At 45.3% G+C, this 14,001-nt stretch overlaps 1 protein-coding gene across 1 annotated transcript in view; it reads left to right on the forward strand.

The window, feature by feature from the left end:
• CNIH2 (cornichon family AMPA receptor auxiliary protein 2) overlaps positions 1-13,705 on the forward strand; it is a 48,481-nt gene extending 34,776 nt beyond the window's left edge. Inside the window, exons 3-6 of the mRNA XM_080984906.1 lie at positions 3,850-3,897; positions 6,515-6,627; positions 8,318-8,461; positions 9,604-13,705. Of these exons, the coding sequence (XP_080841032.1) occupies positions 3,850-3,897; positions 6,515-6,627; positions 8,318-8,461; positions 9,604-9,631 (333 nt within the window). The 3' untranslated portion in view covers positions 9,632-13,705. The remainder of the gene's footprint in view (positions 1-3,849; positions 3,898-6,514; positions 6,628-8,317; positions 8,462-9,603) is intronic.
• Positions 13,706-14,001: the final 296 nt, after the last annotated feature.

The raw sequence follows: 14,001 nt of genomic DNA on the forward strand, positions 1-14,001 counted from the left end.
CAGTGGTGGGAAACTCTTTAAAAAATAAATGAATGAATCTTTCTTCCATGGGAACTCTGGGAAACGTGCCTACTGTACAAAAGTAAAAATTATATCCATTGTTTCACCTAATTGCTTTTTGCCTCTGGCCCCGACCACAATTGGCATGTGGCCCCCAGAATGTTGCAGTGCGGCCCATGGGGCTGAAAACCATTCCCCAAGGCTGACTTAACGTTGCTGGCACGCATCCAGGGGGCGGGGGGCGCTTTCTGGGGGCGGGGATCGCCTCTCTTCCTCCACCAGTGGGGGCAGCTGCCCCTCATCAAGTAAAACAAAAGAAATACTTAACTAACTGACCAATCACGTCGGTTCTGCCCCCCAACAAAATTCCTGGCTACGCCCATGGCCCCAGCCAGCTTTGTCCAGTGGCCTGGAATGATGGGAGCCGTAGTGCAACAGCATCTGGAAGGCCACAGCCCCCGCCCCTCCCCATCCCTGGTGCAAAGGTTCTGCAGGCCATTTTTGGCCCTCGTTTAATTGGCACCGACACTGGTTCCTAGCAGGCCAGGAGACGGCATTATATGAGTAAAGTCCACTATCCTCTGAGCTATCCACTTCATAGGATAGTTCAAGACTCTTCATCTTAGGGTTGTGGGTTCGAGGCCCACACTGGGCAAAAGATTCCTGCATAGCAGAGGGTTGGACTGAAGGATCCTTGTGGTCCCTTCCAACTGTACAATTCTATGAAATGGAGGTGCAAGATCAAGGACAGTTTGGTAAGAAAAGTGGAAGTTTTGAAGCAAGGGAAGGAACTATTAGGTTAGCTCCTGGGCTGTCCCTGATAACTTTCAAACACAAGAGAGAGAGAGAGAGCTGACACGGTGCCAGGAAGGTGGCACGTCTTCTGGGTTGCCCCCTCCCCTCCCCTCCTGCAAGTATAAATAGTTTTGTTTGACCTCAATTTCTTTCCACGTGTCACAAGCTCCAGAAGAGGATCTCACGGCGCAGGCCAAGGCTAATTTCCCGTCCCCCGTCCCATATCTCTCTTGGGATTCACCATGTGGCCTAAGAGGAGGGAAATTGGGATTTTGGCAAGTGGGCAAAATGGCCTCATGGGCTAATTTGGACAGGTGGGTGGGGACGGCCAACTGCCAATCATTCCTGACGTCACAATGACACCGGGTTCAGTTTTTGTGCCTCAACTGATTGTCGGGGCTTGGCAAGTGGGACACCCAGCCAATATTTTGGGATGGGGGCCACGACCCTCACATGTGAATTACCTGACATTTGGAAGGTACGCTATTTGAGAGCTGGCTCAGCAAAGCACCCCACAATCAGCTGTGGGGTAGCTAAAACAATGGCTCGGCCTAGAAAGGGTTTGCTGGTACTAGCAATGAGCTGATTGGTGGCACCTGCAAAACCCTGCGCAAGAGGGCTTTTTGAAAAGGCCTCTGCAAGGCCCGACTATCAGTCTCGGCAGAGCCCCTTTCAAAGTGCAAGACGGCAGGAACAGAACTGGCTGGCTAGATCGGAAAAGGGGGTTCAGGCAGGGTTCATGGGTCAGTGCCAAAGGCTGTCTCTGCGTGGAGCCACTGCTCTTGACCTCCCAAACGATGCAGGTCAGGATTTGAAGGGCTGCCGCCAGGGCTTACAAAATAATTACCACCAATTAGTTAAAAAATACAATTTTGGGATTAAGGGGCTGCAAACCAGATAAGGACAGAGCGCTGGATAAATGCGATTTTTGAACGGTTCATTATCCCTGTTCGCTGACAGATTTATTCCCCACGCACCCAGAGGATTACACGGTGTGTTGCGTTTTGAGAAAAGCAACCCGATGGGCTGCCTGTTCACACTTCCGGTTCAGATTGCGGTGCTGGTGCCAGGATTAGGCCTTTGAGGGTCAGCAGCCTTGTCAGATTCCTATGTAGCATGGAGAACTTTGCATCTTTTGCTCCGGCAGTGGCGAGGAATAAATAGCTGGATCCGACTCTCTTCTTCTTTTTTTATTTTAAAAATGCCTGCTTTGGTTTGAAAAAAATATTTTGTGCATGTTGGTCAGCCTCTCTCTGTCTCTCTCTGTCTCTCTGTCTCTCTGTCTCTCTCTCTCGCTAGTTGCTTTAGGGCTTGTTGTACAGTGGTACCTTGGGTTAAGAACTTAATTCGTTCCGGAGGTCCGTTCTTAAGCTGAAACTGTTCTTAACCTGAGGTACCACTTTAGCTAATGGGGCCTCCTGCTGCTGCCACGCCGTTGCTGTGCAATTTCTGTTCTCATCCTGACTCAAAGTTCTTAACCTGAGGTAATATTTCTGGGCTAGCGGAGTCTGTAACCTGAAGCATCTGTAACCCGAGGTACCACTGTATTTAGAAAGTGAAAAGGATAGTTGTATGTTGTTCTAAATTCCTTTGGGAGTAAAGGCAGCGGAAAAATATAATCCCTGTGGTCAGAGTGTCAGACGAGGACCTGGGAAACCAGGGTTCAGATTCCCACTTATCCATGAAGCTCATATGGTCACCTTGGCAGCCTAGCCTACCTTACAGGGCTGTTGTGGGGATTCAATGAGGAGGAAAAGACCCACGTAACCCTCTTTGAGATCCTTGGAGAAAAAAGGTGGGATATAAATGTGTGTTTGTGTGTGTGTGTGTGTGTGTGTGTATACAGTGGTACCTCGGTTTAAGAACTTAATTCCTTCTGGAGGTCCGTTCTTAACCTGAAAGGTACCACTTTAGCTAATGGGGCCTCCCGCTCCCACCACGCTGCCGGAGCACAATTTCTGTTCTCATCCTGAAGCAAAGTTCTTAACCTAAGGTACTACTTCTGGGTTAGCAGAGTCTGTAACCTGAAGTGTCTGTTACCCGAGGTACCACTGTATATGTATCCCCAATCTCAGTAGACCTAGTGAAAGGAGTCTACTCTGAGTAAGACCAACATATATATATATATATATATATATATATATATATATGTATGTATATATGTGTGTGTGTGTGTGTGTGTGTGTGTGTGTGTGTGTGTCACTTTTTACCCCCCCCCCATGAACTCTAAGCAACTTGTGGAAAACAAAGATTAAAAATAGATAAAAAGGAAGGATAAAACCAACCTAAAATGGTCATATTAAAAGTACTCCTGGAGATGCCGGGAATTGAACCTGCGACCTTCTGCATGTGAGGCAGAAGCTGTGGCGCTGCGTTATGGCCCACCCCCTAAAAATAAAGGAAGATTCCCCTTCTCATGGTTCTAGGTGGGCTGGTTTAAAAAGGAGCCCAGGAAGCTGTGTTATACTGAGTCAGACCACTGGTCCACCTAACTCAGTTTCGTTGACACTGACTGGCAGCCGCCTGACTTGGAGAGTTCCATGGGTTGAACCCAGGGCCTTCTGCAGGCAAAGCAGATGTTCTGCTGCTGAACTATGGCCGCTCCCCACATCAGAAGGCTTTTGCAGGGCCATCTTAGCAGAAGCACAAAAACATTTTGGGGAGGGGGAGACCAAAGGAATGGGGAACAGGAAATGACCCACGGCCCAATAAGGACTCATCAGCAGGTTCACTGGGTGTGGAATGCTGACTGTTGGGGGGTGGGAATGGAAATGGAGGAGGAACGGAATGGAGTATCCAGGAAACGGGCCGATCTGCCTGGTTAGCTGGCATCCACAATAGGAGGACTTTGCGCTGCAACATTCTGTTGCTGTTCAACCCCCCCTCCAACCTCCCCCTATACAAATCCTTACAGAGATATTTAATGTTCTCTGGTTACATCCCTGAGGATCCATCGACTCTCCCCATATCCTCCCCCTCCTCTCTCCATCTTACCCAGTTGCTCCCCTAGCAGTTTGACTAGTGTTAATTTCATTTTTTTATTTCTATACTTAGAGAGAGAGGTTGAAAAACATTGAACGCATCTGTTGCCTCTTGAGAAAGGTGAGTGCCTTTTTGCTTCTTTGTTTGCTGGTATCTTTCACCCTCATTTAACCTTTTCCCTTTGAGAACCCTATGACACTCTCATCTCCCTGATGGGCAAACATGTCAATTCCAGTTTCTCTCGGTTTCTCATCTTTCTGATGTTAAGGTCAGTCCTCCACCTTTCCACATCAGTTTGTGATTCCCTCCCGCCCCCCCAAATTTCATGAAAATTCACCAGAAGTTTAGTGCAAATTTTCTTCTAATACACACATTTTTCAGTGCCATTTTGCTCAATATATCTATGCTCTTGCAAGCAGTTCTCCCTAAAACAGCCCATTTTTCTACGTTAGTTTCATTAATATATGCATTTATATGCACATGTTTTTTGCACTTTTGCCTACCGGTACTTTACATGTTTTTGCAAAGCATGTTTTCTATAATGTTTGTATTTTCCGAAATATAATGCATTTTGTATGTTATTTTCACACATACACACACACACACACAAAAACAACCCCTTATCCTCAGCACCCCTTACCTTACCCTATAAAAAGCATTATTCAGACTAGCAGTTTGCACGACCCACTAAGGAAGATAATAACACAATAAAATCCAAAACAATAACAATTAATTGCGCAGCTATTCAAAATGTGATTAAAACTCTTTAGTTTAATTAATTCAACAAAATGGATGGGCTGGATTCAGTGGTAACAGCTTTTCAAAGTCTGGTAGTCATTCACACTAGTGCCCCTCTGCCACCCTCCCCCAAATAATCCTGCCGCCTGCCAGAGGGCGCCCAATTTGAGAACCACTGTTGGTATTTTTCTACACATTGTTAAGAGAACCTCATGGCAAACCTTGGAGAGGTGCAAATTTCTAAGGCTGTGTTTTGGGCCGCAAAATATTGGGAAGCATTAATTAGTGTAATTCAACTTTAAATGCAAACGGAGTCAAATTTCTACCCCCACCCCTGCCACACTCTGGGATGACCCTCCAGAGCACCTTTAACTCTGGCACCCAAGGGTGTCAGTTGACAAGCCAAATCAGATGAGTATCTAATTGCTCCTACTTTACCGTTCTCCCCACTCTTTCTGATGTTTTTGGTATGTGTGCTGCTGTTTACATATCCCAAACTGGGATAGCTCAGTCAGTAGAGCATGGGACTCTTGATCGAAGGGTCGTGGGTTTGAGCCCAACGCTGTGCAGAAGATTCCTGCATTGCACAGGGTCCTCATAAATGACCCTCGTGGTCCCAACTCTACAGGTGAAACTCGAAAAATTAGAATATCGTGTAAAAGTTCGTTTATTTCAGTAATTCAACTTAAAAGGTGAAATTTGGGGTTTTCGTCAGCTGTACGCCATGATCATCACAATTATAACAAATAAAGGCTTGATATATCTCGCTTTGCATGTCATGAGTCTATCTCATATATTAGTTTCACCTTTTAAGTTGAATTACTGAACTAAATGAACTTTGCCATGATATTCTAATTTTTCGAGTTTCACCTGTACAATTCTGTGACTCTATGAAAACTGCCCCACCCATGCAACAAGGGGGTTATCAGCAGACATGTGGGAAGAACCTGGAGCTTTGCAGGATTACAAAAAAAAAAAAAAGTTAAGAAGAATACTCTAAAGGGGTGGTGAGCCCCCCAAAACTGTCCAGTGAGGACTGAGTATATTCAGTGGCTACAGAATGCTGACTGATGGGGGGGAGGTGGAAAAGAAAAAAAACATGGAAGGAGAATAGAATGTAGTGACTTGGGAATCTAAAATAGGGAGGGCTCTGTACTGCAACATTTAGATGCCGTTCCCACTTGTCAAGACCAAGGGCACACCTACATCCATTTAAAGCACTGTGATACCACATAATAATGATAATATTAATAATATTTATTTATTTATTTATTTATTTGTACCCCGCCCATCTGGCTGGGTTTCCCCAGCCACTCTGGGCGGCTTCCAGCAAAATATTAAAATACAGTAATTCATCAAATATTAAAAAGCTTCCCTAAACAGATGTCTTCTAAAAGTCAGATAGTTGTTTATCTCCTTGACATCTGATGGGAGGGTGTTCCACAGGGTGGGTGCCACTACCAAGAAGGCCCTCTGCCTGGTTCCCTGTAACTTGTCTTCTTGCAGTGAGGGAACCGCCAGAAGGCCCTTGGCGCTGGACCTCAGTGTCTGGGCAGAATGATGAGGGTGGAGATGCTCCTTTAAGAGTTATACCCTCCTCACAAAGAACCCCGGGAACTGTTGCTTGTTAAGGCTGCTGAGAGTTATTAGGACACCCTTCCTAGAGCTACGATTCCCATAGTGGTTTAACAACCCACCCATCTTTCCAGAAGAGCTGTAGCAAAATAAGGGTGACTGGGTGCCCTACTTTCCAGTTCTATGTTCAAAGGACTTCTCTGCTTGAAGGTCTTTAGGGTCTAAATCTGGTGGGCAGGGTGGGGACAATTGGCCCACAGGCTCGGGAAGATGGGAGTTGTAGTTCCAACAACATTTGTGGGACACCAGGTTTTGGGGGAGGCTGTTTTTAATAGGTTTTTTCCTTTTATCTGCTGTGTGTCGCAATGAGTGCAGTATGTGCCCAAAATAGCCTCACTTTTTGACCAGAGGGTTTCTCTTGCAGCTCGTCGTTCCCGAATATTCCATCCATGGCCTTTTCTGCCTGATGTTTCTCTGTGCAGCTGAATGGGTGACTTTGGGACTTAATATCCCGCTGCTTTTCTACCACTTGTGGAGGTGAGGCTGAGCACCAACACGGCCTAAACACACCCCAGTGCTTCCATGCTGCAGTTCACGACAGGGAGATTGTAGCCTTCCACATGTTGTCAAACTGCAACTCCCTCCAGCCCTCACCGTTGGACATCCTGGCTGGGGGAGACGGGAATTGGAGGCCAACAATATATTGGAGGTTCGTCGTCCCTGGTTTACAGCACTGGGAAGGAGTTTGACACCAGAATCGATTTCTACAGCCGCCAGGAAGACACTCAAATCTTTCACTTCTGTTTTCAATTAACCACAGTTTAGTGTTACTGTACATCCAAACCGTAAACTGTGGTTATTTTTTAACTTAGATTTGTTTGAAACAAGCCAGCTTCAGAGATCATAATTTGAAGCTGGCTTATTTCAAGCAAACCATAGCCACGGTTTTGGCAGTTTCAGACAACACAAGATGAATTGCAATTAATTACAAATGGAAACTGTAGCCGATATATAAAGGTAAAGGGACCCCTGACCATTAGGTCCAGTCGCGGACAACTCTGGGGTTGCGGCACTCATCTCGTTTTACTGGCCGAGGGAGCCAGCGTACAGCTTCCGGGTCATGTAGCCAGCATGACTGAGCCGCTTCTGGCAAACCAGAGCAGCACACAGAAACGCTGTTTACCTTTCCACCAGAGCAGTACCTATTTATCTACTTGCATTTTGTGCTTTCGAACTGCTAGGTTGGCAGGAGCAGGGACTGAGCAACGGGAGCTCACCCCGTTGCGGGGATTTGAACCGCCGACCTTCTGATCAGCAAGCCCTAGGCTCTGTGGTTTAACCCACAGTGCCACCCGCGTCTCTATATACCTGCCGATATATAACTTATGTTAAAAGAAAGGAAAGTTGGCTTATTCATTTTTTGAAATATAGCACCTGGATCCCAGGACTTATTGTGTTGGGTGCTGAACTGAAGTTTGGATGAAATTAAAAACAAAAATACACACACACATACCATAAAACCTGACACAGGTTTTTAAATTGTGTTAGCTGTGAAACTTGACCTGTTTGCAAAACATAAATAAATAGCTTTAGGGGATCATCTCATTCCCTGCACTGGGACAAACCTGTAAGGATAGTTAGATTATAGTCTATTTCTGTACATCTCTGTAGGTTTGAAGTTGCAGCCCAGGAAATTGATGCTTATAGAAACTTGTGCAGGAGGGGGGATGCAGGAAGCAGGAGGGGAAGGAAGATTGCCCTTTGCCAGCAGAAATGAAATATTTAAATTGTATCATTAGACCATACCTGCACCGTGTTTCTGGGTCTGAGAAAACAGGAAGCTGATGTATACACAGACTATTAATCCATCTAGCTCACAATTAATCTACTTTGGGGCCCTCCAAGTTGTTGGACTCCAACTTCCATCAGCTCCAGCCAGCATAGCCAACAGTTGAGAATCCCGCAAGGTGACAGGTTTCTCACCCCTAGCCTTGGAGGAAAGGCAGGGTTAATTGTAATAATAAATAATGCCTTGCCTGACTGATCAGGGAACACCTTTTTTGCATATGTCTTATCAAGAGGTTTTCAGTAAATGAATTTAAGCAATGAATTGGCTCAAATGTAGCAGATCTTCTTTAAGACAACCACCACCTCCACGAGATGGAAATTTAGGGGAGAGATTGGACATTTTCACTCACCTCTTTCCTCCCCCCCCCCTGCCCTCCAGGTACTTCCACCGCCCAGCAGATGGCTCAGAAGTGATGTACGACGCCGTCTCCATCATGAATGCCGATATCTTAAACTACTGTCAGAAAGAATCGTGGTGCAAACTGGCCTTTTACCTGGTGTCATTCTTCTATTACCTGTACAGGTGAGTTTCGTGTGGTCAGCTCTGATTTTAGAGAGGCGTTTCCTTTGGGAAGTTGAGGGGGGGTTGGGTGCTGCTGCAGACTCACTATGCGCAATAACAATCTGCTGTATAGAGGATCCTCTATACACAATCTTTGAGGGCACAATCTTTGAGATCCACGGGGCTGCAGATTTAACTGGGCTTTAATAAAGGCGATCCTGTCTCTCCGTTTCCGTGCAAATCCTTAAAATGAGAAGGTAGCACCAAAGGAGTTCTTATACAATGCTGCTATTTTAGAAATGGATGTTGCTGCTTTGTCCATTTGAAGGGATACATCAGATAATCGGCACTTCAAAAGCCTTTTCCACAAGCTCCACCCCAGCTTTTAACTTACAGTTCAGAAAAGCCTAATTTCCCCACTGGGGATGAAATAAACTGCTTCCAATGTCCGCAGCTACCTGAAGAGGACAAGACGGCTACTAAAAATAATTTTTAGGCAGAAATCTGCTATTATTTTTATGTCACTGTAAGCATTGTTGTTGTTACTGGTTCAGCTGTGTATAAGAAGTAGCCCAGTGTAGAAGAAATACAGTTTTCAAAAACTCATTTCTAGTATATATGGACCACTTTTCACCATAAATGGTCTCAAAGCAGTTTACAGATGAATCAATAAAATAACGCACCAGAAGTCTGGAACCCGTGACCCTCCAGATGTTGTTACTAAATGGGAAAGGGTCGAGGTAGCTCCATGCTCCTTACAAATCCTTTTTTTAAAAAAAATCATTTTTATTGATTTTCCAATAAAAAACATCCAAATAAATATCCAATCATAATACTTCAGTTAAAAACTAAAAAACTAAAATAAAAAAGATCAAATTATAGTCCAAATTGTATTTATTAATTTCTTGGGCCTCCCCACGGTCTGGATCTCTGGAGCATATCTCTGCATCTTAGTCCTGCTTCTCCTTGTTGTATCCATATTTTCCACATCTCGATATTAACGCTTGGTAATTTTTGCTCCTTATTAATCCTAATGCGTAGCTTGCTTCTTAGCTACTATTATTATGGGGGGGGGGGGACCTGTGATCTTTGCTGTCTTACTCCTGACTTTGGTGACGGCTTCTTCTCTCCTTCCTTTCTCGCTTCACATTCCTGTTTTCCAGTATGGTTTATACGCTGGTGAGTTTCTAACAGACACCCTTTGCAGGGTGGGGGACGCCCACCACACCTGGACTACGAAGTTAACGTGCCAAGACTGTGTGGCGGGGTGGGACGGACCCATGCCAGGCCCGAGGGCCCCCCACCCCACTCCCATGTCCGAAGCCAATTCACGCTGCAAGACTGTCCTTTTCCTGGCTGCCTTGGACAATGATACTCTGCTGCCTCATACCGGATAGGGGGGCCTGCCGTACCACCACCACCACCACCAAACCCCCCAGCCCCAGAAATAACGACCGCCGGCTCTATATTTTGGAAAAGGAAGCCGGAGCCGGCCTCTCTGCTGATGGACCTCCCCGTTGCAAGGAGCTCATTGAGGGAGGGCCGCAGCCGGAATGGAGTTTTCGGTTGAGGGGTCCAGACCGTATTGGGGTGCAGGGCACTATGTGTAAAGCAGAACTAGGGTCTCTCTCCAGCTGCATTTATCGCCAGCTCTTGCTGGACATGGAACCTTTTGTGTGTATGTGTGTGTTCTTCTACTGCTTTGGGATATTTATATATAAAAATAAATAAATCTGGGGAGAAGGTCTGTGTGTGGTTCACCCCACTCCCCAACTTCTTTCCACGGCCCCAGCTCCTGGGGAGGTGTTCCTCCAGATATAGTTGAATGTCGCGTCCCCCCGCCTTATTTTCTTTGGTAGGTTTGGTGACGGTAACAACTTCTCCACAGTGGAAGGAAGGAGGAGGGCTGGAGAGGCGAGGGAAAGCCTCAGCAAAACCAAGGTGGCAAAGTTGGGCGGCCATTTTGTCACCCTTGCTAGCGGAGGAGATTCAGGGAGGGGGTTCGGAAGGGGAAACCCCCCTCCCCAATTCTTCAGCTTTTGTTTCCCCTCCTCTTGCTCCAACAAGAGCAATCAGTCTACTACGGGAAGCAGTTATTCAGCAAGCGCAGTTTCCCTTTTCTTCTCCTTTATTTCCTTCTGAATTGAATTGCTGAATGTTGTCAGATGGGGAAGGGATGCTGTGACTGGAAGTCGTGGAGGCACTCTGTTGTCATGGCAACTCGCGGGCCTATCTTCCCCGCTGGCGCTTTTCCTTTTTGGTACAACTCCTGGCTTTTCTGGGAGGGGAGTGAGAGGCCTCCCTTTCATGGGAGACAGACCCTGGTTTTATTTTATTTTTCGGTAGGGCCAGAAATCACTCCCTGCCTGAAACGCTTGAGCTTCGGCAAGCCAGTGTTGACAATACTGAGCTAGATGGATAGTGGTCTGATTCAGTCTAAGGCAGCGTCTTTTTTAAAACCAGGCCTTTCCACGAGGACTGGAATCTTCCTTTATTTTAGGGGATAGGGCCAAAACTCACAAATCCCACAAGTGTCCTGGGAAAAGCCGAGAAAGTGGCGGCCATTTTGGTTGGCGCGATTTTGCGACACAGTTTCTCCCCTGAAAAAGTGTGGAACCACAGTGCAAAATGTGTGCAAGATCACAGCAACCCCAATGGCTGCCATGTTCTCGTGATTTAAAAAACCGGTGGCATCCTGGATTTTGGCTTCATGGTGTTGGAGGGTATGAACTCAGTGGCATAACATCTGCCTTGCGTGCAAAAGGTTCTGCCAGCACTTGCCCCTAAAGGCAGGTGTTGATAAATCCAAAATAAGAACCTATATAAGAAAAAAATAGCCCTGCTGGGCCAGACCCCACGTTCTTCTTAATCCAGCGTCCCAAAAAGTGGCTAGCCAGATGCTTTATGGGAAGCAGGGCTGGAAAGGAAAGGGCCTTCTCATGTTGCTTGCCCTCAGCTTATGCTAACTGCTCCTGAACATGGAGGCTCTATTACCTATCCTAGCTGACAGCTGTTGATAGACTTATACCCCCACCCCCTTCAAGAATGTGCCTCGTCCTTTTCTAAAAGCCATCTGAAGAGAAAGCCCACATGAGCCAGGAAGGACCATAACTCAGTGAGAGAGCATCTGCTTTGCATGCAGAAGGTCTCAGGTTCGAATCCTGGCAGCTCCAGGTAGGGCCCCTGTCAGAGGCAGCTGCTGCCAGTCAGTGTGGACAACACTAAGCTAAGATGAACCCATGGTCCGGCTTCCTCTGTTCCTAAAGGCCCTCACTGTGTCTTGAATTGAAAATCAATTCGGCATTTTTTTAAACAAGCCTTTTCAATGTTTGTTTTTGTTTATTGCGCTTAAGACTCCACTTTGCAATAAAAACGGCTTACAGACAGTAAAATCCACACCCAAAACTTAACTGATCCACATAAGGGACACTGCAGTAAAATCAGATAAGTGGCTGGGTACAAATAATAAAATTATTATTGTTGTTGTTGTTATGATGATGATGATGATGATTAAAAGAAGTGTAATTAAATGAAAAATACAGATTAAAACAGTAAGCAGCAGAGAAAAATCAGCCCAGTAGTCCTCAGCACTTAAATAAGTGAAAAGGGGGGGGGGGCTGCCTATTGATAGGGCCAAAACTCACATATCCCACAAGTGTCCCGGGGAAAACTGGGACATCCAGTTTTTTAATCTGGAGAAAGTGGCAGCCGGTTTGATTGGCGCAATTTTACGGCACAATTTCTCCCCCGAAAAGGTGTGGAACCACAGTGTGAAATGTGTACAAGATCAATGATATCCAGATACTATTTTTTGTAAAATACCTAAATCTTTTAATGAATAATCATTTAAACCAGGCTTTTTCCTGGTTTTTAATACCCTAGTCCTTGAAGCTGTTTTTCTACCCCAACCCCCCCCCCCCAAATAAAAAATGGTCACCCTTAGGCACTACTGAAATTATTGAGATTTCTACACAAATAATTTCTTCTAGATTGAGGTCTGAACATGGTAATTATTCTTACTCTTACCTCTTAGTCTAAGACGCACACGCACAAAATATATATGGTATGGGTGTGGGTGTGGGTGTGGGTGTGTGTACACACACACACACACACACACACACACACACGTATGGAAAATATTTTCCCTCAAACAAGTAATGATATTTGTAATCACTGAGAGGTGGAAATAGCAGAACCAAAGCTGGGTGTTACATCGTCTGTCAGGCCAGTTTGTTGCTCAGCCCAGAGGTACTGCAATACACCATCTTATTTATTTTTTTCATTAAAAAATTATATACCGCTTGATTGTAAAAAAAAACAAAAAAAACCTCAAAAGCAGTTTAGAGAAAGAAGAAAACAATAAAATGCTTAGCAAAAAAATAAAATAAAAACCTTTTCAAACAAATTATCGAAAATCAACAATGAGATAAAACCAGATTAAAGGTCAGCATTTCTACACATCTGGGTAGGCTTGCCTAAACAAAAACGTTTTTAGCAGGTGCCAATAAGGTGCCTGCCTGGATGCTACTAGGCAGAGAATTCCAAAGCATTGGTGCTGGCACACTTAAATACCGACTTCATACAAATGTGGAATGAGCATTATGTGGCACATTTGGAGCTGTCAAGTGGGCATATATGGGGCAGGGCCACCTTGCAAGTAATTTTGATGGATTGATTCAATTTCTTACCCATCCTCCACCCTCAATAAGGTCCCAGGGGCAGGTTACAGCAATACAATTGTAAAAACAAACAAACAGATAAAGCAGTTAACAATCAAAACTGTTCCCAAGTAGAAATCCAACAAAACGAAATACCTTTAACTGCTAAAGGCCAGAGGTGCCGCTCCTGCATACGGCAGAAGCTGTGCAGCGACAATGCCATATATACACACCTCTCTGTGCAAAGGGAGGCCCAAACCATTCAGGGAGCTGTCACAGAGCAAGCCCTCTCCCAAGAGGTCATTCCCTGAACTGCCGAAACAGCCCCCCCCCGCCCCCCCGGTAGATCTTTACACCCAAGAAAGTTGGTAGGGGTGGAAACGGCCTTTCAAATCCATATATTTATGTGTGAGTTTTGATTACTGATCTGGATACTCTCTCCATCAAATCCCACATAAATTTCTCTCTTTCTCTCTCTGTGTGTGAGAAAGAGTGAAGGCTGTGAAAGGCACTCTGCGCGTTCTCAGAGGCTCCTCCTGCCGGCATTATTTACAGCGCACGGAAACTTGGATAGGAGTCCTGGGCTTTGGGGTTGCCAATTTAGCAGGGTTTTTAAAAAAAATAAAATAAAAAAAAAACCCAACCTGGCCTGCTCCTGTGATAGATAGATAGATAGATAGATAGATAGATAGATATTCTATCTATCTATCTATCTATCTATCTATCTATCTATCTAACACTTGCTTGACCTTCAGAAACCAGCAGGGAATGTGTTCCAGAACATGTTGATGAGTATTATCATTTCTTAACATTTGTAGTTCAAGTTGGGTTTTCGGAGCAATGGTTACTTAATTAAGTTGACCACCCTTTCTTGGGACCTGGTTAAATTTTGTGTTTGTGATA

Source organism: Podarcis pityusensis (assembly GCF_964106645.2).
Source record: "Podarcis pityusensis genome assembly, chromosome: 16".
NCBI lineage: Eukaryota > Metazoa > Chordata > Lepidosauria > Squamata > Lacertidae > Podarcis > Podarcis pityusensis.